Below are 26,607 nucleotides of genomic sequence, written 5' to 3' on the forward strand. Positions count from 1 at the left end.
CTTGATACTCCCAAACTCCTTTACTTCAGTTTGTGACTGTCTTCTTTGCAGAGAAGTCTGGTAGTAAATGAACAGTTTCAGTGAACTCTTGATGAAATTTATTATGTTATGCTTTGGTTCCTAAAAGCAAAGTCCCTCAAATCAGTCTTTAAGAAGCAGATCTTCCAAGTAACCTAAAGCCCTGGAAAGAAACTGTCATTTCTACAAAATATTCTGACATCCCACAAAGGCCAGAAAAGAGAAAGAGAATAACAGGTATGGACTGGTCAAACTTTTCATTCATGGAAATAAGGCAACAGGGATTGCTTCAAGTCTCTTGAAGGCTAGCAAGTCTCACAAGCTGATGTATGAGTCTCAACTGATTTGTATGATTATTACTTAGGGAAACAAATATTTCAAAGGACTAAACTTCTGTATTAGGAAATAAAAGGACAGAATTTATCTAAAAACTTTTGTCTATAAACTGTATCAAGAATGTGTAAAGGCACCAGAAGTGCCTATATATTTCTGGGTCACCAAATAGGTAACAGGTTTATTACTATACATTCCTCTCACAGATTTCATGTCTTTATTTTTTGTATTGCCTATTTAAATTTTTACCAGGGCATTATTTCTTCATACTGGTTTTAAAAATACGTCAATCTAAAACATCATAAACAATATACTACTTTATACAGATTTGCTAATTTAACTTATTCTATGTTAAGAGAAAAAGGTGAATTCTTAAACTTGGATGTTCAAGGAATTTTATAAGATGTACATCCTCCCTGAGGTGCTGAGTACAAACATATCCCTCAGTTTGAATGGGAAAAGCAAGTGATCCACATCTCTTTAAAAGCTGAACTGCCTATTGCAGTTTTCACAGATGAATGACCATTTTGCAAGTATTTGATATTTTTAAATTGTATGAAAACACCACACTCCATACATGAGTATGCATGATGAGCATGCATAAATAAGTTTAGCAAGATTTACTTTGTTTCACTGTGTAATCTAGGGAAATTTGATCTGTTAATAGGAATAGCCCTTTTTAATAAATTATTAAAATAGCTTTGAGAATAGATAATTAAGATTGTTGGAAGGATTTGCAAATGTTGTGTAAACATATACATATGCTCAGCATATACTCACTGCTTTAACGGTAAGCTCGTGTGCCAAAATTAGTAAATTTAAAGGTTCCACTGTAGAAAAGGAACCTTCTTTATCCTCTACTGTTTGCAGTGTTTGTATATCAGCCAGCAGAAGCATACTTTTCACAAGAATCAAAGAAGCTGGAGGGGAAATAAATGGATCCTCTTGGAGTAAACTGATGATGTTCTGTTTGGACATAGACAACATAAACCAAAATAGTTACTACTTTTGCTGTCTATTTATGAGGACAAATCACACAAAGTGGAAAAAAAAGATCTGTTTTAGAGACACTATTTCAAGCTTATTTAATGCTGGCATCAGCTGTTGTGACTACATGAAAAATGCATCAAAGAAAAGCGAGCAGTTTCTCCTTTGTGCTCAAACCTGCAAAAGAAGTTTAATGTCTGCCACAGGACGTTTTTCTTGCAGGTCAAGAATAGCAGCTTGTACCATCATTTCAGCCTGAGTCTCAATATCACCAAAGGCTTCTGCCTCTAGGATTACTTCTTTTATCACACTTCTGCGTTCAGTCACATAATTTTCTAAAAGAGAATACATGAACAGTAAAAATACAACAGAAAAGACTTGACATGATCTTCTACCATTCCTAAGAGGTCACTTCCACACTAAAAAGTTGCAGAAAATCTGACGTTATAGATTCCACATTTACCATTTCATCGATTCTGGGCCAAATTTACAAAGAAAGAAAAAGCACCTAGTTTTTAAACTGCACTTGATTTCAGTTCATCCAAATGCATTCTTTATATGCAAGCCACCAGCAAAAACAGTTACATTTTGTGAGTCAGATGTCATTCTCACCCATAAAACATATTCTACATATTCAAAAATCTCATCTTAGTTACCATTCCAAAATAGTAACAGCCCTCACAGGAATTATCCAGAAGAGATTAAATACAACTTTGGCTACAGATTTAGACTGCAATTTTGATACTTAGGTAAGTGTCAGAGTTTATACAAAAGTTCATAGAGCCACGGAACGAAAAACATGTTCTTCATCTAACTGCAAGAAATGTATTTTGCATCTAATTTAAATTCTTTTAACAAACCCCAATCTGAAACATTTTTGGGAGATATATAGGAACATTTAATTTATTGGAGATATAAAAACGAAAAAAAATCTTCTGAGATTTTAAAACTAGAAATATGTAGCCAAAGTGGGTTTTTTTTAATAAGAATACTTAATTAACTTAATTATGCAGAGCATTTGAAACTTTTTCACACACACATAATTTATCAAAAGATAATGATCCCTAAATGACCATTAATATGAAGATTTGTGTCTACACACTCTAGGGAGAGCCTGTACTCAGAAATATATTTTCCTTTTTTGCACTGGATAAATTAATACAAATAATTGCTCTGTGATAACACAGCCCCAGAATTAATGTCAATTTTTTTATTTATGAATAAGAACTGTGTCTGCATAGGCTCACTTGCCTGTTATACTCCAAAAGTCTAAAGCAAAATGGGGTAATACCTTCCATATCACCAACGCCATGTATCTGCATTACTAGTGCGGTCACTAACATCGTACGACACCGTAGCCACAGAGGTATGCTCACAGGATCTTGTGCTGTTACACTGTGAGGCAATCGAACATCCTCAACATGAGAGTCCTAATAATTTCCAAAAGCAAGAGAAATGTTACTTTCCAAGTCAACTCCTTTATTACAAATAAAGCAACGGGGCAGCATCTAAAATAAATCACATTAATACAAATATATTACAAACAATAACATAATTATAAACAGATGTTTGTTTTGTCATGGCAGAAGTTGATTTATTATTTAACTTTTAATCTGTAGGACAAAAAGATAATTGTAACAAATAGAAATTAATCCAGCTTTTATGGGAGAATCCATAACTACATTTCCATATACTGCATGTGTCATGGAGAATAATTCTAACAGTTTGGTGATTAGAAACAAATTCGAATGCACTAGAGCACTGAAAGCTTTTGGGAGAATTCTCAGCTCAACTCTCTGTGCCACTTTCACATATTATAAGCAGTCTCTATTACAAAAATTCTACAGTCCATATTCTAAGGACTTATTCCAGTAAGCAGTAAATGGACACTGGACCACCTGTGCTTTACTTTTACAAAAAAACATCATGAATGACTTGCATTGATAGAAATGGGGGAAAAAACAGCCATAGTTCAGTTACTGGCTATAGGGCAGTCCTAAGAAAATGTAGGAGCAAGTGTGGAAAGACAGAAGACCCTGATATGGAACAGAGACTGAGAATAATTCCTCTGCATGCAAGCAAGTTCACTCTCATTTTGCATGTTACAAAATCTGAACTCATGATGCAGTTGGTTTGGTGCACTGGCTTTCCAAAGTGGAGTTCAGCATCCCTGTTTGTTAGACACAAGTCAGCTGCAGTCTTGCTAAATTTGGGACACACCGATGATGTGAACTGATGTTTGGCTCTTTGAAAGAGGATACTCTCAATTATGTTTTCAACCAAAAAAACCCTCAAATAACTTAACTGAATAATGCAAGATTTTACACCTGGTATCTGTTGTTTCCACATCATGCTTGTTAGGGTTTTTTAAACAAAGGGAGATTTTCAATGCTGGCATTTGAGAGAACACACATAGAAACTGTAATTCCTAACCACATACAAATTAAAATTACGATTATAGACATATCAAATATACCATAGGCATGTCATATATTTTCTCCCCAGGTTAATGGTAGCCATGTAATAGAGCTGACTGCTATTTTCTGGGATTCTGAAAATCACTCAACACTTAATGGAAGACTTCATAGATACTATGAAACAGTAGTGTAAAAAAAAATCCACACATACCAAACACTCCCTTTCATCCTTTTCTTCTTGAAAGTGTTTCACTTTTGTCCCAAAAATTTTTGCATCTTGGAGAAGTCGAATTGCAGAGAAAGCCAAAGCAAGGCTGGGATACAGAACAATATTATTAGAAAAACCTAATTGTGTCAGATATTTTATGCTTTTATTATAACTTATACTTCATTTCTGACTACATCAGAGACATCTATCAACAGTTATTATTTTTTGCTTCAGTAGAACACAAAAAAATGCACTCAGAGTATACTTCAAATTTCTAGGCAATGCCGTATGAAAATAAGAAAACAGCAGTAAGAGAAAAAGTTTTGCCATTAACAGACATAGCCTGATCATAATGTATCAACCAAGATAGTCTGCTGGAACAACCAACTTCACTATAACTTTCAGTGTACATGTATCTGTCGTCAGGGATGGGCTTTTAGAAATTAGAATAGATAAAAATACTGAAAATTACAAGATATATTAGGAGAGCTCTGTACCTCATCCACAGGAGAGGTAAAAAACCATCTTCGTTGAAGCCTCTCCAGGCTATATGATAATCCTGTTAAATCCACATGACCAAATACTCACAGCATTTTAGCAAACACCATCAACCAAAAATAGAGCCAGGTGCCACTATGCTAAATCTTGTAAGCAATGACACAACACCAAATCCACTGCTCCCCACATACCCCCCTCCACACCCCAATAAATCCTCTTCTGGAGTTCAAACAGATACAGACACTTTCAGGGCTGGTGCAGCATTCAACTCCACATTTCAAAAAAACGTGAGATAGAATCCCAAAAATAGCATCATGTTTCTTAAAATATTAACTGCTAGGTTGGTTGGTTGGTGGTTTGGGGTTTTTTATGTTGTCTTTTTAGTGTTTGGACTCTATTCTCTTGACATCTATATAAATCTGTATCTGTAACAGCAGACTTTGTGAGTACTATTATTTTCACAACATGAAGACACTTTCAAAACCAACATATTGAGAAGACAGATCTTTTTCACAACAAGATTTAGTGCCCAAAGAATACACTTCTCAAAACAGTCTGAGAACTGCCAAAACAAGTATCTCATGGTATTAAGTTTTCCATCTCTTAATTGTACATTCTCCCCTACATCTGTAAATCTCTACTTTCCTACCTCTTCTCTAAAAGATTTTGGGGGTTGGAGGCTTTTTTTCAGTTATACTTATTCTCAACCCATTGAAAGATACTTTCCTAATGATGCCAAAGTACCTGAGGGTATCCCTAGCTCACCTCTTGAAGATGTTTCAGTGAGTTAATTGTTTTAAAATATAGAAGCAAAATTCTCCTCTACACTGTGTTTTTACATAGAGAGACTCTACATAGAAACTGGCTGCTATGAATCCAAGAAAAAAAAATTTATTAACACTTCAAATAGTTTTTACACTGCCAGAACACTTTGAAAAGCTTTCAATGTAAGAGAGATTCAGGCACAGCTTATTTATTGCTTTTGAGAAGTTCTAGATTAATTGCTGTAAAGGCAAAGTTCTTGATTCATGCACAAAGAAGTCAGAACAAGAGCAGCAGTACTCTGAAATTACTCACATTATTCTGCCAACATGTATCTAACCACAGGATGGATAACATCAAGAGAAAAGAGGGTAGTTAAAGACTTCCTGTCATTTCTGATTCTGTCCTGCTTGTTGGTTTTGTGATGCAGAGCTGGATGGATTACACCAATTCAGCACAAGTACACCCCAAAGTAACAATGAGAACCAAAACTGTTAATATCTTGCCTTTCAGCGCTCAGAATTCAATCCTTATGAATCTCCTTCATCATCCCTTTACCTCAGTTTTAGTCAACAAAATGAAACCAGAATAAATCAGTGCTGAATTTGACGGTAACCTTCTCTCTAACAATGGAAAGGAGGAAACAGAATTTGCTTATAAAAGCAAAAGAGACAGTAATAATGCAATGAGATATTCTGACTGCTTTACTTTCTTTTTCTTGAGAAGAGTTTTCCCTTGGAACCAGGCATCAAAGTTAAAATTACAGCAAAAGCTGACATTTTCCAAAACATTGCTTGAGATGCTGTGGCTAACATTTCTCAAATAAATTGGAGAAGATGCAGCACCCAGGAGTATATATAGGCTTTTAAGGCATATTAACCTAACTTTCTGAGCATTGCTGCCTCCAGTTAACTGCTGTTGTTCTCATTTAGAAACCTTTTAAATGAACCTTTTTTTTTTTTACCTAGATGCTTACATACAAATTTCATGAGTACAACATAGACCACAAGTGCTGAGGTTCATACGTGTATTGATTTAAACAGTAATGTGTTCATGTAAGCAGGTATTTGAGTAATTTGAAACATCACCTGCTTAGGGTGGGCACCATGTAAGTAGTTTCCTTGAGATCAATGGAATTAGTCCTATACAAAAACTTAATCTGAGGCATAAATTTTCTTGCAAGACAGAGGCTGTAATGTAGAAGCTTCCCTTGATGAAATTTTTGTGACCCTCTTCTGCTGTCAACAAGAGTGATGTGTCTATATATTTCCCTTGACAAAATACACATCCTTTTATCAGCTGAATCAGAAAGTGACAAGATGATCAAAATAGGAAAGTACAGCTGACTATAACAATTTCACCACTAAGTCATTTCGCCAAAGGAAAAAAATGATGAATTTCTGTAATATCATGCAAAGTTTGATTTCTAGGCTGGCAGGCAGGAAACATTCAACTGTCTGAAGGAATGTTTCATTTGTATCTGAGGCAGATATATCAGCAGTTTCCATAGATGGTAGTGCAATAAAACAGTAAAATAGGTTAAAAAAATAACCCCAAACCCATGCTTTGTTTGTTGGTGTTTGTTTGGTAAGGTTTTTTCCTGCTATCTGACCACTGTCAGTATATAAGGCCCATTAAACACCCATTAAAAATTTCAGAGTTCCAAAAAATAATCCATAAAACGCTTGACATCCATTGGAACCCCTGATATTCTGAAAAAAAGAAAAAAAAAGTTTCTTCAATCTCAGACAAGTTACAAGCCAAGAGTAAAAGTACTCTAGGATATAACTACATGTCAGAAAGAAAGCTCCTGCACTGAAAATGGCTTGCACACTGGAACCGGTTTAGCACAGTGAGAACACTTGGGTCAGAACTCTCCTCATACAAGTTTTACCAAGCCTAGGTTGACACCAGGCTGGGTTTATGCACAGGAGATTTTCTAAGTCTGTGTACTGGTCCTTAGTTACTAATATGATAATTCTACAAAATCCCCAAAGCACAATGAGGTCACTGGCCAGCAATTTGTTGTTTAATCTTTGACAAATTTATAGTAAATTAACCTAATTCGAAAGGCACTGAAACAGATGAATATTTCATGATGAAAAATGTCCACAAATGTCCTACAGGTTTTGACTTCACATCTTCACTAATGACATTACTACTCAATTATTTACAGTCCTAATATCTGAGCTTTTGGGAAACTTCTATCTTTTAAAATAACATAAAACACAGGTGAAAGTTCGTGCTGCAGTACTCTTCCTGTTTTCAGTTCAGTAGTCGATTCAGCACTATGAACCTCCTGGCCTTGTTAACTTTATTTTTTTATTCCTGTACCATAGCAGCTAAAAAGGAATGGTGCTATTTAAAGACTAGCTAATTTGGAGGTTTATTTATTCACTGACAGGAGAAGGAAGATGGAAATTACAAAAAAAAAAAACCCAAAAACCACGTAACCTTACATATCCAGACTTTTTGCTTTAACAAAAACCATGAACTGTGCAGCTTTTTCTTTGATTTTTCTATAACACATTTCACAGAGAAATCATAGGCCAAAAGTTGATGATCTTTTAAAAAGTCAAAGCACCACATATACTAAAACTGGAATGATACAAAGATTAGCATGGCGACTCTGCAAGGATGATATGTAAATTCATGAAGCGTACCATATTTTTAAGGTTCTGGCAGTCCCCACTAACTGGAAAAAGGGAACTAAACCCTCAATTTTTAAAAGGGGAAAAAGGAAGACCCAAGGAACTATACAGACCAGTCAGTCTCACCTCTGTGCATGGTAAGATCATGGAGCAGATCCTCCTAGAGACTGTGCTCAGGCACATGGAGAACAAGGAGAGGATTGGGAACAGCCAACATGGCTTCACTAAGGGCAAATCATGCCTGGCAAATCTGGTGGCCTTTTATGATGGAGTAACAGAGATGTTGGACAAGAGAAGCATGATGACACCATCTTCCTGGACTTGTACCGGGCCCTCAACACTGTCCAGAACCACATGCTTGTCTCCAAATTGGAGAGACAAGGATTCAACAGATGGACCAAGCAGTGGATAAGGAACTGGCTGGATGGGCGCACTCAAAGAGTTGTGGTCAATGACCATGTGGAGGTCTATGATGAGTGGTGTTCCTCAGGGGTGAGTACTGGGACCAGCACTGTTCAGTATCTTTGTTGGTGACATGGACAGGGGATAGAGTGCACCCTCAGCAAGTTTGCTGATGACACCAAGCTGTGTAGTGCAGTCAACATGCTGAAGGGAAGGGATGCCCCCCAGAAGGACCTTGGCAGGCTGGAAGATGGGCCCATGTGAACTGCACGAAGTTCAATAAGGCCAAGTGCAAGGTCCTGAACGTGGGTCTGCGCAATCCCAAGCACAACGACAGGCTGGGCAGAGAATGGATTGAGAGCAGCTCTGAGGAGAAGGTCTTGTGGGTGCTGATCGATGACAAGCTCAACATGAGCCGGCAGTGTGTGCCAGCAGCTCAGAGGGCCAACTGTGTCCTGGGCTACATGAAGAACAGTGTGGTCAGTAGATCAAGGGAGGTGATTCTGCCCCTCTACTCTGCCCTCGTGAGATCCCACCTGGAGTGCTGCATCCAGCTCTGGGGTCCCCAGTACAGGAAAGACACAGAGCTGTTGAAGCAAGTCCAGAGGAGGGCCACAAAGATGATCGGGGCTCTGGAGCACCTCTCCTGTGAAGACAGGTTGAGAGAGCTGGGCTTGCTCAGCCTGGAGAAGAGAAGGCTCCAGGGTGACCTAATTGCAGCCTTCAATACTTCAAAGGGTCCTACAATAAAGTGGGACTGTTCAGCAGGGAGCACAGTGGTAGGACAAGGGGCAATGGCTTTAAGCTGAAAGAGATAGGTTTAGGTTAGATGCTAGAAAGAAATTCTTTACTAGGAGGGTGGTGAGGCACTAGAACATGTTGCGCAGAGAGGCTGTGGAAGCCCCATCCCTGGAGGGGTTTAAGGTCAGGTTGGATGGGGATTTGGGCAACTTGGTCTAGTAAGGGTGTCCCTGCCCATGGCAGGGTTGGAACTAGATGATCTTTGAGATCCCTTCCAACCCAAAGCATTCTATGATTCTATGAAAATAAAGCAACAAAAAATAATGAAATGCCAGTGTAACTTACCTTTGTCAATACACTAGTGGTATGGTTATGGCTGGTTGCTAGGATTTAGAATATTAATGTGACACAAAGGATTCAAAGAAAAAACTGCTGGACTTTTTTTTTTATCTTCAGTAGTCAAGGCTGTGCAACATCAGATTGTTCATAGTATTACTTGCCTGAAAGCTGCTTGATGCCTTTGCTGAGAAATAGCAGCAAGCTGAAGTTTGGCCTCAATAAGAGCCTCTAAATCTTCAGCAGAACACTGAGATATTTCCCCATCATATTTGTCCTGTATGTTCTGCACAAGATGCCTAAGACTTTCTTCAGCTTCTGTCAATAAAATCCCCTAGAGCAGCATTGTATGATATCAAAAACATAACAAAGGAAATAAATAACAAAGTATTTTATTCTGTTATAGCTTAGTATCTGTACACCCTGTTACAAATCACCTTGCATATAATATCTTTTCTATAAATAGCAGGGGGGTGAGCAGGGTTTGTGATTTTGTTTTTTTCAGGTTTACAGATTCAATGTACTGAAAGAAGCAACATTTGAACTGTACCAGTACTCTTGTGGTTAAGCATAACTGCATAATTTATGGCTTAGTAATCTTAATCAATATTTTTTTCATTCTTATCTTTATCTTATAGCTATATTTACTAATTTCATACTATACTTCTTACTATTTTAAACAATAAAATTCAGTATTAAAATATAACATTAAAGATGTCGCAAGTATTATTACATTCTTTTCTAGTTACACTTTAACAGATACTTTAGTGCTGTATGCATCCTGAAAGTTCAACTGTAATATACAGTCTTTCTGACAAAGATTTAAGAAGCTGTGAAACCCAAATCTAAAATAGTTAATTTTAAATAAAATCTGAATTGCAAACCTTTCAGCAGAATTTAAAAAAAAAAAATTCAAAGGTTTATATCAGCCAATATCTTTTCTTTTACCAGTTCCCTCAATGAATTCAGAGCTCTACTTAAGAATGAAAATAATAGTATGCTTAAAGAAAAATAAGGGTGAGAAATATATTAAGTCTCTTAAATGAGCACCATTTATATTAATTTCTATTAAAATGTTAATTCTAACATTTGTATTTGAATTCTTTTCAAAATGCAGCTTTTAAGTTATTTTCAAGCTATGCTAAAACTTCCACATTTCTAGTATATGGCATTCACCAATTTCCATACAAAATCATGCTCATTTCTCCAGATGGGAGAAAAATGGAAAAGGATGAAGGTGGAAGAGGGATGTGAGATATTTGAGACATTTCACATATGGTTTTCCATTTTTTTTGCAGGGAATACTTCCTTATCAAAGAGTCTCTGGCACTTTCTACAGGTACCACCCTCTGAAAGGAGATGATTTTATCCTTGAAATCCCAGTCTGTCTTTACACTTGTTGCTGAAACAGTCATACTGAGATCTGATTGTGTCAGTATTTCCCATGGACATTTATACAGCATAAACTGCACCAAACCACCACAACTACATGTATGGCTAGTAAGATTATAATCAGATTAGAAGCAGAAATTTCTAGCCCCCTTTCTCATGCCATTCTCCCATCATAATTTCTGTTACATCCAACAATCTGCAATTTCTTAAGCCTTTTTACAAAGCAAAATTACCTTCAGCATGGCCATATTTAATTCATCTTTACAGTCAACAAGCTGTACCATTGTGCCTCTTTGTTCCCGTTGTCTTGAATCCTTATCAGCATCAACTGTCACATATACATTTCAGATGAAAATACAGATAACAGACACAGAAACAGCAATTCTCAATAATTTGAAGAATATGCCCCGTGGGGGTTTTTTATTTATAATTTGATAATTTCAATATCAAAATAAGTGAGGAAGAATGGAATACACCTCTAATAATATTAGAGATAGTAGCTTTAAAAACCTTATACAAACTTAATGCTTATTATATTAATAATGGCTGATTTTTTTCTGGGAATATTTAATGTTTATTGTTTATAATACAACACATTAATGCATGTGCAGCTAAAAGTGAAAAAACTATGCGTAAAACAAGTTGCAGAATAAACTCACTTTTTCACCACCCTTATAATTACCTTTTGCATTTGATGCTGCAATTGTGTTTGACTCCTTAAAGCTGCTGTTTTCAACAACATGCTTTTCCACTTTTTCGGGTATATTATTTATTGTGGCAGAAAGGCAAATGATGAAATGCATTTTGGCTAAGGCTAATTTATTCATAACTTGTTGGTTGCACAGGGGTACCACTGATAACGACACACTCCAATTAAATATGTCTTCCAGGACCTACAAGAAAGTTAACAATTGGGACAATCTGAAAAATCAATATTTTACATTTTTCTGGTTCAAGGTATATTCTGCTTCTATTAGTAAGGATGTTTATTAGCAATCAGTGGGAATGGTATTGGTAATATGCTCTCAGTCATTATGGATGAGCTGCTGTTCTACTTTCCAAACTTAATTCACCCACTTGCTACAGCCTCAGTGATCGATTTTCCAGTACAAGGTGCATCTGTGCAGTTATAGTTATTACTTTGTGTGAGTTCTAGTTTTCTGCATTGCCCATAGCTCTCTTTGAGCTAAGGTGGTCACAAAAAATATGTAGGTAAATCTGTAGTCCAGCAATCTCAACTCAAAGGAAAGTCTGTTGTTAAAATTCACCCCGACAAGAAAGATTAAGCAAGGAAAAAAATATTGTATCAAACTATTTGAGCGTATTTCATAGAATCTTTTTTGTTATTCATTTCAGCATCCTTGATTTTTCTTGAGTTTAAGATTCTCACTTTAGATTAATAAATTCAGAAGTTGAAAGTCTACACAGCTTTGCAAAATCATAAGACCAATAAGAGCCCCACACAGACTCTGAAGTGTTCAAATCAAAAGCTCAAGATAAAGCACAACTTCAAAATAAATAAGAAACTAGTGAGATCAAAAGCTACCAAGACAGACATCTCATTTCTGTCTTCTAATATCAACTGTGGTATGAAATACACAAACTTCCTGTAAACAAAAGAGAGAAAACTGGAACAAAAGTGCTTTTTTCTACTTTATCAGCTTGTTTTTATGATGCAGCTTCTTTTCCACATTCTGCTAATATTTAATTTACCCCTATTCACTGAATTGATTTCTGATAAGGCAAACTAAAAAAATTATTAAAACTGAAAAACAAAAGTCACTGATAAACATGTGATTTTTAAATAAAATGAAACATGACTGTTCATTAACCAGTTTACAGATTCACCTTTTTCTTTAATTATTTTTTTTGCCAGAAGTGGACTTCAACCCCAATCTGAGTTAGGATAAATCTATGAAGAGAGCTCTGGTTGATAGAAGTGATAAATCCAGATGACTGATGTTCTCTATATTTTAACAGGATAAACATCAGACCATACATATCATGACAAAACTTGAATAATTCTGAAGGTATGCTTTGCAGAGACACATCACAGATTGGTACATATCAGGTCTCCCATCTGAAAAATGGTGATAGTGGTACTTGTCTCTCCCTTGAGAGGTCAGCCATAAAATTTAGGGAAATGGTAAACTGTTGAGGAGAATGTGTTTGCTATTTACTGGTTTTTATTAATAACAAGTTTATTTTCTCACCCAAAAGTCTAACTGATACCAGAAGAATAAGTATGACTAGCATAAAAGTTTTGACTCTTTCAGAGTTTCTTTACCTGTAAATTTGTAACAGTGAGGAGAGATTTTGAGGAGTCAAATTTCTGTATGGCCTGTAAAAGGGACAAAACCAAAAGTCATATAAAGTATAAAATGAGTTAGCAGAGCAGTGGACAAGTGCAGTGCATTTCCAACTATACTTTGAGGGCTCTGAAAATACAATTACTGGGCTTCTATGGGCTTCTGAACCATAACCCAAAACCTAGAACTATCCTTACATCTCCTATGCCATTCACCAAAGTTGTTCAAGTGAGAGGATGAAAAGTCATAACCAACAAAAATACTTTTCCAAATTCTAGGAGTTCTATAGACACCAACCATCAATTCCCTTTATATTATTTACATTTCTGAATCCCAACCTAACTCCAGATTTAGCATATGCTCTGCTATTCACCAGAACACAGACCTGTGAACTGAATAAAAGCAAGAGATACATGTCAAGACGAACTGGAGACCTCAGCCTCCTTGAGGGCTCTAAAAACAACTATTTCTTTGCTTGTATGTGCTTCAATTTTCTGAACTCTAACCCTAATTCTAGTCCTTACTCAAAAACTCTTTATACTTTCACCAGGAGACAGATCAGGGGAAGGAAAAGGCAGAAGTAAAGATCATTTCCAGCCTTTGGTATAACCGAGAACTCTACATACAACTGTCACTCAGGTTCTATGTGGGTTTTATTAATTCTTTTATTAAGTCTATACTCCAGATTTAGTCCTCTATCATCTTTGTCATTCCCCAGAACATGGGTCCTTCTTATTCTGAGAGCTGTACTAAAGTCCACAGAGCACTTAGCTTCACTGTGTGCGACACACACATAGACCTGATGCTGAAGCTTCTCTGGTCTTCACCCAAACACTCACCTGTGAACCCAGTTAGAAAAAGTCAAGTGACATATCAGCCAGACCTCATCCTGTGAGCTTATTAGACAACACAGAAATTAAGGAAAGGACATACAGATGCATTTTAACCTGACTACCATCAGTAAGGAGTAGAGCATTCACTGCTGCAGCTATAAACAGGGAAGCTTTGCAGACCAAACTCCAGTGAGGACGGTGATAGCTCTTTATGGCTCAACCTAGTAAGAATTTAATGCAGCCTGTGGTCTGAGGAAAACCACTAGATTACACCTCACCCAGCTGGGGTAGTGGGAGTTTTGCCATTAACGGGGCAAGATCTCTATCTGTATCTTTAATGTCAACATATGAAATTCCACATTACGTTTTTCAATGGTATTATCTGCATTACTCACTGTATAAAACAGACTAATAATTTCTAAATTTATTTCTGTTACTGCTGTTCAGTCAGAGACATTAATGCCATTCAATGACTATTTGACCTGCTTAGTGAAAGAGGCTTTGGAATTTTTTAGAAGTGTGTAACAACTTGCAGACATGGAGTATGTGCAGTCTCATGAAGGGAAGTGATTGTTGCAGTTCAATACTTTACTGGTGTTTACCTTCATTTGTTCAATTTTTCTGTATCCTGCAGGTATTTTCAATGGAATTCTCTCTCCACAGTTAAGCAACGACAGTTCATGAAAGGCTTCTGTAAAAAATCCTATATCTGTAAGTACTTTAATCTGTGAAAAAAAATAACAGAGTGTTTGATCTAAATAGTTTTCTATTATCCTTTTTGCTCAAAATAATGTTTCAAAGGTAATTTTTAAGTTGCTTTGGCTACTGGAATAGTACATTGATGGAGAATATTCTTCAATGGAAAGAAATATTTTACAATTTGTATGAAAAATGAAATCTCAAACTGGGTCCTTTGCTTTTAAAACCAAAAATGAAAAAAAATCCAGTAACATATTCTTCAAAAAGTTGCTCCTGACAAAGGAAGATAACTTAATTCACCTGTCTGGAGCTCTAAGTTTCAGTCCAAGATCATCCCCTTATCAAATTCTGTTTCATAGATTTTACTCATCTTAGTCTCATAGTACTCAGTTACTCTACCTAACCTGCATCAGCATTTCCTGAAAATACCTAAACCAAATAATACTTTTACTACATGATAGAGTCCTTTAAAAAAGAGAAAAAAAAGAAAAAAGAGAAAAAATAAACCCAACCCATAAGAGACAAAAACACTAAACCAAAACCAAAAAGCAAACATTAGTGAAATGACAGAAGTCTGTTCCTGGAAGCCTGACAACCTGTTTCCTCCATGGTAATGGGAATAAATCCACAAGTGAAGACTGAACAAAAACACATTTATGTTTTGCACTTAAGAAAAGAAAAAAGAAAAGAAAAAAAGAACAGTGGAACAAGATAAAAAGTACCAGGTAAAAAGTTTGGATCTAGGAAGGAAAATCTTAATATCATATCTTTAAGGAGAATGCTTGTTAAATGGAGAGTAGAAAGAAATAATGAAAGAACTTAACAGTCTGTAGGACATTACCAGTAAAACTCCATAACTAACTCTACATCGAACTAAATTTTAGAATATAAATAATAATTGCATTTAGAAAGTGGTCCTGATTACAATCTGTTGTGCCAGTAACAGTTGAACTTTAAAAGCATTACATTTCAAAGCCGTGATATGTGAAGAAATATTAAATCACCTACATTTAGCAGTGAAAAGAAGAGTGCATTTGACATACAACGTGCTGTGATAAAAAGACACTTTGCTTGATTACCTTGAGGATTCTTCCCTCAATACTTTTAGCTGGGTCCTTACAAATCTCGGAAACAATGTATTGGTATAACGTGAACAATGGTAAAATCTGTAGGAAGATGTGAGGTCATCTAGTTATGAGTGTCATAAAGGGTACAATTATAGGCAAGTATGTTACAATTATATGTCACAAACAGAGAGATAATATAGGAGTACTGCTTTCACTGCCACGTATCACCGCTACTTCTCCTATGAAGGACGAGCATGTTCTTCAGCTGACTAAAGACCCCTCATGTGATTCACCATGTAAAAAGTGAGGTTTCCCAAATTTAATCAAGGTGGTTATTTTTCCTATGCATTAGTGAATAAACCCACTGGAAAGATGTTGATATAAGGGATTTCTGAAACTGTCTGCATTTTGATGTCATACTTATTTCAGTGTAAGTAGCAGAATAACAGCATTCTTTAGGCTTTCTAAAATAAACACAATGAAGTCCTGCAGCTAAATGAAACAATACCAACTGTAAAATACACTGGATGGTGATGAGGTTTATTGACAAATTTCTTAGTATTCATTTCAAATGGAAAGCTTTTGTAGGGGCAACTAACAAATACATTTTAAAACTGAGTTCTAACTAAATATACAAACACTGTATTTATTGTTAAATAAGAAAAAGCAGATTCTTCCCTAACAGATATATTTGGTTCTTGAAAATGAAAGAACTTGCAAAATCTAATTACCATTCAGCTTTTGGATTTTTCTTCACTTTAAAATGTCCCCAAGCCTGGAAAATGCTAACAGCATTGTTATTTTTTTTTGTCAAATGCCCTTTTAGTTTTCATAAGGTAGCTTAATACTTCTGATTTGGGATAACACACGCTTGAAGCAAATGTTTTAATTGTACCCATACAGTTTTCAACTGATATTTCAAGTAGTTCAACAAAATTAGTCTTTGAAGTTTTATTTTTAATAAAACTTGCAACTTGATGTATTTTGATTTAGATGTTAAATCAATTTAGTTTCCACCATCCAAAACATTCCCACACATTAAACTTCCAGTGAAAATGAAGCTCTCATCCTGCTGAAACTGCAATTGCTTTGACCATGATCTGTGACCTGGATCTATATTCTGCTCGTACCAAGTGCAGAAAGAATCAAAAATGCGCATGGCCACGCGAAGCAAGCAGTCAAATTAAGTGCCCCTGCCTCCAGGTAACTGTCTGCTCCTTGATCTCACTTGGTCTCCTACAGCGAGGGCAGTTAGACAAAGATTAATAACAAAGTGAACTCCAATAAAGCAGGATAGGAGGAAGCAACAACAGGAGGTAAGACAGACACTTAGCCTGAAGTTCCAGAAGAAATCAATCCAATAAATGGCTTGCTGAAAAAAAAAAAGGGGGTAACATCTTGCTGCCTCCTCCTCTCTAACTTCTCTTCACTCTCTACCCCTTCACCTTTTCTTACTCCCTCGTTGCCTGCCACGCCATCTTTTCCCCTCCTTTGCACTGGCTCTGCCACTTGCAGGACCTTTCCATAAGCGGATTCAACTCATTAAAGCAGGAGAAAACCATCTGCTTTTTCTGCTGGGCAGTTTTCTGTCATGCTGGGAGTTGATTTATAGAGGTATACAGTAATGGCCTGACATGAAAATCTGTTAGAGCATACAGGACCAAATAGGAACAGAGGTAGAATTGCACCTTTTTCAGTACAAGAAAGCAATTCAATCTGTTTATTCCAATGTACAGAGCTGCACCTTTGAAAGAAACAGGATTAAAGTGGAAGTGGTCAGTCATTAAATGGAGGAAATAAGCACATGATCAAGGTAAGAAAGAAGCTGTAAAGCACTCCATGCTGAGGATTAAGGGAACGTGAGAAGCAGAAAGGCAGAAGGGACTTTTATTTACTGAATTTGAAAGTAGAATTACTGAAAGCATTCTGGCCATACTGCATTTAAAGTCTCAGTACAGTATATTTCAAACTGCATGTAATAGGAAATTTCCTCAAAAATGCCTAAGCAAAGTGGACTGTCCATTGTCATATTCCTGAATAAACAAGTACCCTGTATGCTCTAAGAATTGTAGGCAGCAAGCTATACCTCCCCTCTACATCATTGCCACAGAACCTAACCATACAGGCATTTTGCTAGAGCTTCTGAGGTATCCATAGGTACACTCACACCAAAAAATAAGACTTGATGTCTTAAAATTAATTTCCAGAGTATAAAAATAATACTTACTATTAAATTTTGTTTTGCAAAGTGTAATTGAAGCATCAGGAATTTGAGACTTGCAACTACAGTAGAGATATCAGCTCTGTAGCGATCAGAGAACAAGTCGATACCAGGAATAAGCATATCTGTTTCATATTGGGCAAAGTCACAGTCAGATGTTGGATGTGGAAGAGAAGCTCTGAAGAGAGTCTGAAAGTAATAATAATTAAATACTTGTGAAAAGCTGTATAGGCATTAGTGAACCACTATAAAAGTCCAATCCTTGAGACTCATAAATGACTTCATAAATGAAACTCAGCCAATGTCTTAAGTATCCAGTTTTTTCCAGACAAAATAATGAAAAATCTTTTTAGAAAAAATGTTTTATGTGTGAAATTGATGGAAGAGAGGGGGGAAAAAAGGTTGTATATAGTCTTAAAATTGTATTTCACAAAACAAACAAAAGACAAAAACCAATCTAGGTGAAGAAAAACAATCAGGAAAGATTCTCCAGCAAATACTCCCCAGGTAATTAAAAACCTTCCTAAGGAGCCAATGGCATTTCTCTAAGATTCCAAGTCAAAGCATCCTAAAGAAATCTCTAGAAGCACTGGAAAAAAAATCTCATCTATCACTAGGGGTTCTCACAAAGATTTCTTAGATAATTCTTAGGAAAAACTTCTGATTAGCAGAAAGAAAGAATTTAATTTATTCAAACACCTTCATTATCAAGGAAAATATGTAGAAAAAAAATGTTGAGATGATTCTGGGGATGTGTTCAAACTTTCCTTACCAATCCGAACATGTTTCAGAGAAAATGTCTTCCATCAGAAGAAAAATCTCTGTCAGAGTTGCTAACTTTAAGGCCAGCTAAAAGCCAGTTCCACCCTAGTTCCACCTATAACTAGATCAGCAAGTACAGCTTAAATCATGTAACATAAAATCATAGACTTACAGAATCACAGGCTGGTTTGGGTTGGGAAGGACCTCAAAGCCCATCTAGTTTCAACCCCCTGCCATGGGCAGGGACACCCTCCACTACTCCAGGTTGCCCAAAGCCCCATCCAGCCTGGCCTTGAGCGCTGCCAGGGAGGGGGCAGCCACAGCTTCTCTGGGCAGCCTGGGCTAGGGCCTCACCGCCCTCACAGGGAAGAATTTATTCCTAATGTCTAATCTAAAGCTACCCAGATGCAGTACTCCAGGTGAGGTCTCACCAGAGCAGAGTGGAGGACAGAATAACCTCCCTTGACCTGCTAGTCATGCTGGCTTTGATGCAGCCCAGGATACAGCTGGCTTTCTGAGCTGCAAGCACACACTGCTGGCTCACATTGAGCTTTGCAACAACCAACACTCCCAAGTCCTTCTCCTCAGAGCTGCTCTCAATCCATTCTCCACCCAGCCTGTAGTTGTGTTTCAGATTGCACCGACCTATGTGCAGGACCTTGTGCTTGGCCTTGCCTAACTATCAATGTAAACTTCAAGGAAGTACCTTAATCGTTCCTCCTTTCAAAAGGGAAGTGTATGAACATTGTCTCTGATGCTGGATATTCCCTCCCAATTGTGTTTATCTTGTAATTAGCAGTGATATGCTAGAGAAATATGCATTTACATACTCAGATCTGAGATATTAACAAGCCTAAAGCCTATACCACAGGTGGAATTTAAATAAGGTTATAAAAGCTTTCCAAATCAAGGAACAAATTATGGGTTTGAACTTCACAAGGTACAGTGACAGTAATTGATTATATTTTTCAAGACACTCACCCTGCAAGCTGCTCCTATCCCAATTAATATCAGACCCACTTCAGTCAAGTCACAATTATTTCTACCATTATACAACTGGAACAAATGCTTACTACTATTTCTGTCAAAAGGAGGAATCAAAATTGTTCAGCTTTGTACCACCAGTAATTACAGTGCTAGAAGCTAGTCAAAATTCTCCTTTACCTTTGTTTCTTCAACTTTTCCACCTTTTGCTGAACTTAACAAGGTTTTAAATGTGGCCTAGCACACAGTAACAACCATGGCTGGCACAAGATATTCGAAAGGGACCTTGGTTTGTTTTGGAAGAAGCCAACTAACTTCCTGATGCTGCACTGCAATTAGTAAGCACTGACCCCAGTGGAGTACAACTGGTGGAATAATTGAAGTTCTTTTTCCTGTATCACTTTTGTTACTAGTATTTTAAAACTTCCTTTGAAAAGTAAACTGAAACCCTTTCTTCTCTACAGTTAGCTTCTGAAAGTTTAATGATCTTCTTTTCTTTGTAAATGAAACCGAATCATTTTTACCATCTTGTTTTTAGAGCAAACATCACAGAGCTGGAATTTTAGAACTACAAACCAGTATCTTCCAATCCTAAAAAAGACTTGAAAAATTCTTTTTGTTAAGAGTCTGTTCTCCTGGTTGGAAATTTAAGACGATCTATGAAGACTCTGTACAGCTCTGACAGAGAGCACTCTGCTATTGTTGATGACATCCAGCTCTCCCTGAACAGAACACTTTCAAGAGAAGAAACCATATTTGACTGCCAAATATTTTAGCCATCTCCACTATTCAGTATTTCATTAGTTCTCTGAGACAGTAGCCTCTTATTGAAGTGATAATTTTTAGGCTATAATACAGGAATAATGTTAAAAAACAGAGAATAAAAACATCTAATCTAATGTGCATAAATTGTCAACTATCTCTGATCTCGTTTTCCTTTACAATCAAAATGAAAAGAGAATTATTTTAATAGAGGGTTATTGAGATTTAAATTTTAGAAGCAATCTGTCAACTTCATAAATTCTAACTGAAATTGCCTTCTTACCTTAAAAAGCGTAGCAGAAAAATAGCAGTATTTAGTTCTTAATCTCACATTTGATGTTGCTATGTACCTAAAGTACAACAAACAATAAGAAATACGAATGTGCCCATCAATATAAATTATTCAAACCCTCTCTCTTTTTTTTCTTTAATCTAGTGTAATAATACCAACACAGTCTAGATGTTTTCCAAACTGGAAAACAGCTGTCTGTTCTGTTGATAGGTCTTCCTCAGCTATGCCATGCAAAGAAACATTTGACCAAAGATATACCAAGACAAAGGGAGGGGTCTAGATTCTCTTTAAAGTTAAAGGAGAGAAACAGGCAGTAAAAGTACAAAATTAATGTCATACAAAACTAGAAAGATAAAGCAGGTCAAGGAACTCACACCTTAGAGTGTATTTCTTTCCATAAAGGAAGCCTAAGATAACTAGCACATGTGGACTTTCACATGGCAGATGCCTAGTTAGATTAAATGAATCCCACATGATACCTCATCAGAGCTTTAAACTGTCCTGGTAGTGGGGTACTCCTCTGATCTACAAAATTAGGAATCTTTAATATAATTTTAGAATCCTTTAATTGGCATTATACAGCCTGAGGTTAAGTTGCTCTAGAATGAGCAACTCAGGGGACACATGTTTAGGAGCCCAAATCAGGTCCAAATAGAAACAATCAGCTTGAGGGAGAAGCCAAGAGGATAGCTCCTGCCAGATCCCTGCCAGGATTTGGAGAGGACATATTAACAGAACAGCGGTAGAATACAGGCCAGCAAATAGATGCCACAAGCACCTGTAAAACGAGGTAGGGATTTGGTCTTGGCTAACTGGACCTGAGCCTGCACCACAACTCAGAATTAGAAGAGCTATGGTTTAGAATCAGATTAAACTCTTTTTCCTCTTGGGTCCTATTTTTGAGTGTGGCAAAGCCATTTCATCCTGAAAAACCCACGCTAATGCCTTCAAAGCTACCTTGGTTTACAGATATGTTACAGTGGTATTAATATGACCTGCTTCTTGGGAAAGACAGTTTACTCTGTTAAAGCTCTGCCTTTTCATGGGTATAATGCTTCTAAAGGTCATTTAGAGCTGGCTTAGATATTTCTATTTTGTACAATTTTATATTGTACAATACATCGAGGAACAACTCAGAATTGCATCCATAGTGTTTTACCAGCAGTCAATGAGTACTGGACAGAAATCTTTATTGATGGTAGGCTTTAATACAGTAATTCAAATTTCAATTAGTTGTAATTCACCAGAAAATGAGTACTTTAGGCAGTAAATCTGCCCTCAAGATACATTAATATTTAATATGTGCAATGACTTGGGAGATGTGATATTTCAATTGAAAATCAATATGACTGTAAAATCCTTGTGCTTAAGACTTCTTATCATTTTGTTTTATTTCAATGATCTCTCCATATAATATACAGCTGCAATTACGATCAAAGATGAGCAATCAAAGGAAGGAAACAAACAATGTTCTCCAAAAGAGCAACTTCCTTCCTGAAAGGAAAATTTCCTCTGCTTTTTCTTTTCCCTATGTCTTTTTCATAATAACTCGTTAGTATTTTTAAATTGATTTGAAGTTGCCTACTGTCCTGGATCAGCAATTTGTTTAAAATATTTTAAAAATAGATATAGATATAAAATACTTACTGAGCTATCTTAGCCACTAAAACTGCTGCATGTAAGCATCCCCAGATTCCAGCTTGAGAAAGAAATTTCTGACTGATATCAGCTGATCTTCCAACTGCAAAGCAGTCTGTAGCATTTTTTGGAAAACCTAATTCTTGCCAGTTGTTAAGAGCATCAGCAATGTTGAGTGTTTCATCAAGGGCTTGACACCAATATTTACAAGCAGCTCTGTAACACATTAAAAACATTCTCATCATATTGCTGACATTTTCCAAAGTGAAAGATAAGAGTCGCTTCATTTTACCTTTATTGCCAGAGATATAACTAATTCTGATTACGTCAAAAACTGAAATACAATTTCTACAGCAGAGAAAGATAACCATTCCTGGTCAACAGAATTATTGGGACTTAGACTAAAATTAAATTCTCGACCAATAGATGTTACTTCTTAAAAACACATAGAGATACTTAATGAAGCTGAAGCTGCTTAACTGCAATTAGTTAGCTAAGAAGAATAAGCAATTTCTAGAAAAAAGCCTCTGAAAATATAGCTAATAGTGAGATGAAGTTATATGGACTTGAGGACAGCACAAGAACTTAAAAGACAATTGAAGGGTATATGAATGCCAGTTAAAAAAATGAAACTACGCTCTTTTTAAATCCAGTAACTGTGTACCTTTTGTTCCCTTCATAAAAGTGAAGATTTCCAAGTTCATGTAGAGCTTGAACCTTGAGGTCTCTCTGGTTGTTTACTTCAAGGACTCCTGTTGTTTGTTTTTTAATCAATTAGAAAAAAAATATTATCACATCATTAAATCAGTTATTGAATCTTGAACGAATTTCGCATGAGGAAGAGATACTCATTCACATATAATTCAATGCATGAATATTTTTTGAAAGATTTAATAGGCTTCTATATTTTACCTCCAAGTGTACAATTTCTTATTTCTACTAACTTTAAAAACAAGGGTAGAATGTATTTCTGGACCTGTTTACCTAACTTGTTTTTTCAGACCTCCTAAATTGCTTCCTCTTCAAGAGATAAACCAGGAAGCAGGTTGGCCCTGCTAAACAACACTGTCTGCAGGGACAATGCTGTCCCTGGCTTGTTTCCGGACCATTTACTTGAAATAAAACCACTTCACGGCATCTGTTGACCCACCACACTTCACCTACTTTGTCACAGAGCAAAAGCAGGTAGTAATGCTGAGTGAGCTGTAACTGTGAGTACTGTACAGCACCACTGAAGTAATGTTTTTTTTTTATATAAAATGAGATAACTGTAGAAGTTAAAAACCAACTAGTAGCTTCTTTAGGATCTAATGCAGATTTTCTGAATCAACAAAAAATGTTTCTGTATGGCTGGAAACCAGCTTCCACAGAGATACAGCTGTCTTACAGAGAAAAAAAAAAAGCACTGGAATGAACATATATGAACACAGATGGGCAAAATAGTATTACATATTAACATAAACAGAAATTTGTGAAATAAAAAAAGAAATTACCAATTGTTTGCTCATAGGAAGAGATAATTACTGAAAGCTGCGACCGTGGTATTGGTTTACTCTCAACCATACAGGAGAAATTAAATTTTTCTTCAGAAAGGTCATGTGGTATTGGTAGAAATATCAGTTCTGCTCCCACATTAAATTCCACCCTTCTATTTGAAGAGATAGGATTGTTGATTGTTCTCCCAGCATTTTCTAGACCAGAAAAGTGATTTATATGATTAGCTTGGAAAACTATTGTATTATTTTCAGGACCACAAATCTTTCCACACCAAAGTACTTGAAAAAATACACAATTCGTTTGTACACTATTTTTAAATATTTTCCTATGTTATGATTTTTTCTATGTGCCTTCTAATTAAACTTACTAGATGTAATTCATTGGTCAGTGCAACCAAATAAAAATATGTGCTCTGTTAGAGAAAATATATTTGGGAAGATCTGCCAGTCAGTCCTCTGACAGAAGTTTGGCTGCCAACAAACAAATGACACAGCAGCATGCAAAAAACAACACCCTATCAACCAACCATGAGACACAAATCATAGGAAATCAGGCTTAGAAGTTGTGCTTACAGACCTTCATATGTAATTTTATATTCTGTTTTTTTCCTAATTGTCAATAACAACTAATACTTAAATTTTAAGAAATCTATTCCTTTCACTCTTCACTATTTCAACTGCATATACACCTTCAAGTGAGAAACACTTCAATGAATGACTCACCTTGCATGCGTGCAAGAAATAATGAAAGTAGTTTTCTGCTGTGTCTCAGTGCTCTGCTGTGGTATTTTGATTTTTGTAGAGTTTCTCTAAAACATTTCAGTGTATCATTCACATCAAGAGGTAAAACTAAAGCTTTTGCTTGACTGCGATCTAAAAGGAATTAATAGTTAGGGAGAACAATTTTGTATTACAGAAATACGTTTTTTTCACCCTGGAAAACATATATCTGAACCATTCCATAACTTCAAAACTGAAGTATATTAACATAATTGTCACCTTTGCTTCCTGTTGGATTATGAAATAAAGAAAAATTATTAATCACTAGAAACACTCTGAGTGTTTACATCTTTTCCAGTGTTCCGTTTTAGTTCTCATGTGACAACTATATTCCCTGAATTCTATCTGCCCTGGGCATGCCTCAGATTAGCTCTCTGCTTTGAATTCTCCGATCTGAAGTTTGGAAACAAATCCTTTACTAGAACAGCTGATCCTATTTACCACAATTACTGTCATTTCCATGTACTAAACCTGTGAGTTGGCATGCTCCCCCCGCTGAATGCATAATACTAACTGCTCTTCTTACATACAGCATCATTTATTCTTTAATAATGTTCCTCAGCTGAATTTAGCACAAAGCCTTGTGTGCAATGTATTGACATATCTGTGACATGAGGAACTATGCTTTACAAACTTCTGTTAACGACTATAACATCTTAATCCTGGCTGAAAAGAACAGCAACTGTGGGTAAAAGATGGTGTTTTATCACTTTATAGTTCACATCAGTTTTTCCATTGTTTCTATAAGTAACACATTAGTTTCTGGGTGTATTGCTAGATATCCAACAATACTGACAGAAACCTGTTCCAAGACCACCAAGCTCATTCAACATACTGTAGGGCATCTGGATAACAACTGCTTTTATCTGCTTTCATATACAGCCTGAAAGGGTCTTGGAAAAAAAATCCTGGAAAGGTCTTGACAACATTATAATTTTAAATATTTTGGATGGATTGCAATTTGAAGGCAAAAGTGACTTTATACGAAAAGAAACAGATTATAGGAGCACTGGAAGACCTATGATAAGGAGGAAAACAAACCAACCAACCTATCCAGCATGAAAAAAAAAGGGGGGGATTGGGGAAGAGTTTAGGAGAAAAGAGAACTCGTGATACTGAAGTGTGCTCTGACCTGTATAATCATTTTTCATCTCAGGATAGGAAAAACATCCAGGAAAAACACGGTCATTAGCAGCATGAGTAATGGGCAGCTGTAATTTCCACCCTAGGTAGTTTCTGCAGCTCATCTAAAAAGCAAGTTTTGTTTCATGATAAATTAATAATATTCAGATAAACTAGTGTTTGGTACCTCAAGTTAAGTATCTAAATATTCAGCTATATGACAAAATAAAAAAAGAACTAATTTCCAAAGACACCCATGACCCCTAACTAGTACAATATTATACTAGGACTAGTACATTGTGAAACGTTCATGATGCCTAAACATTGTATATAATATATAGAAGTGTTTAGATGTTAATGAATTGAACTTGTATCTTATTTGGTAATTGCCATAATCTTGAGCAACCCATTGATGTTCAGGAAACATTCCACTTTTCTTTGTCTGGGTAAATACATGCTTGCAAAGAACCTGCCAGTGTAAGTAGGCCTGAAGAGTAGGCTGCCTGCAAAGCACATTGTAATGCTGTGCAAGGGATATACAAAACACCTCTGAGAAGTAACAGAAGCTGTCAGAAGCAAACTTCCAGAATCTATAAAGGGCTAATCTATCACAGACATTTTATTCTCCTAATGTAGCTACATCGCTTCAGAAGCAAAAGAACCAATTCAGAGCTAGTTCTAGACTCTCTGAAACACGCTCTGTTGTGAAATACAGCCATACCCTCCAAATTTCTAACCTGATAAAGTCTTTTTTTGAACAATCCTTATCACTATTCACTAACATACATAAGTTGTGTTTCAAAACTATGATTACTTTTCCACATTTCTCAAATTACAGCACTGTGTGGTGGGTTTTTTTAGACAAGGGACGATGTTCTGAATAGCAGAGCCTGAAAG

General features: G+C 36.2%; 1 protein-coding gene across 1 annotated transcript in view; it reads right to left on the reverse strand.

The window, feature by feature from the left end:
• Positions 1-26,607, reverse strand: part of CFAP54 (cilia and flagella associated protein 54) — a gene marked incomplete at both ends in the record, with an annotated part of 114,264 nt that overhangs the window by 21,119 nt on the left and 66,538 nt on the right. Inside the window, 17 exons of the mRNA XM_084262396.1 lie at positions 1,132-1,317; positions 1,516-1,673; positions 2,630-2,768; positions 3,967-4,069; positions 9,518-9,687; positions 10,979-11,073; positions 11,428-11,638; positions 13,033-13,086; positions 14,490-14,612; positions 15,666-15,752; positions 17,881-18,063; positions 20,666-20,732; positions 22,322-22,528; positions 22,977-23,064; positions 23,806-24,003; positions 24,532-24,681; positions 25,721-25,835. Coding sequence (XP_084118522.1) covers positions 1,132-1,317; positions 1,516-1,673; positions 2,630-2,768; positions 3,967-4,069; positions 9,518-9,687; positions 10,979-11,073; positions 11,428-11,638; positions 13,033-13,086; positions 14,490-14,612; positions 15,666-15,752; positions 17,881-18,063; positions 20,666-20,732; positions 22,322-22,528; positions 22,977-23,064; positions 23,806-24,003; positions 24,532-24,681; positions 25,721-25,835 — 2,334 coding nt within the window. The remainder of the gene's footprint in view (positions 1-1,131; positions 1,318-1,515; positions 1,674-2,629; positions 2,769-3,966; positions 4,070-9,517; positions 9,688-10,978; positions 11,074-11,427; positions 11,639-13,032; positions 13,087-14,489; positions 14,613-15,665; positions 15,753-17,880; positions 18,064-20,665; positions 20,733-22,321; positions 22,529-22,976; positions 23,065-23,805; positions 24,004-24,531; positions 24,682-25,720; positions 25,836-26,607) is intronic.

The sequence above is a fragment of the Gallinula chloropus genome, assembly GCF_964237585.1.
Source record: "Gallinula chloropus genome assembly, chromosome: 1".
Taxonomy (NCBI): Eukaryota; Metazoa; Chordata; class Aves; order Gruiformes; family Rallidae; genus Gallinula; species Gallinula chloropus.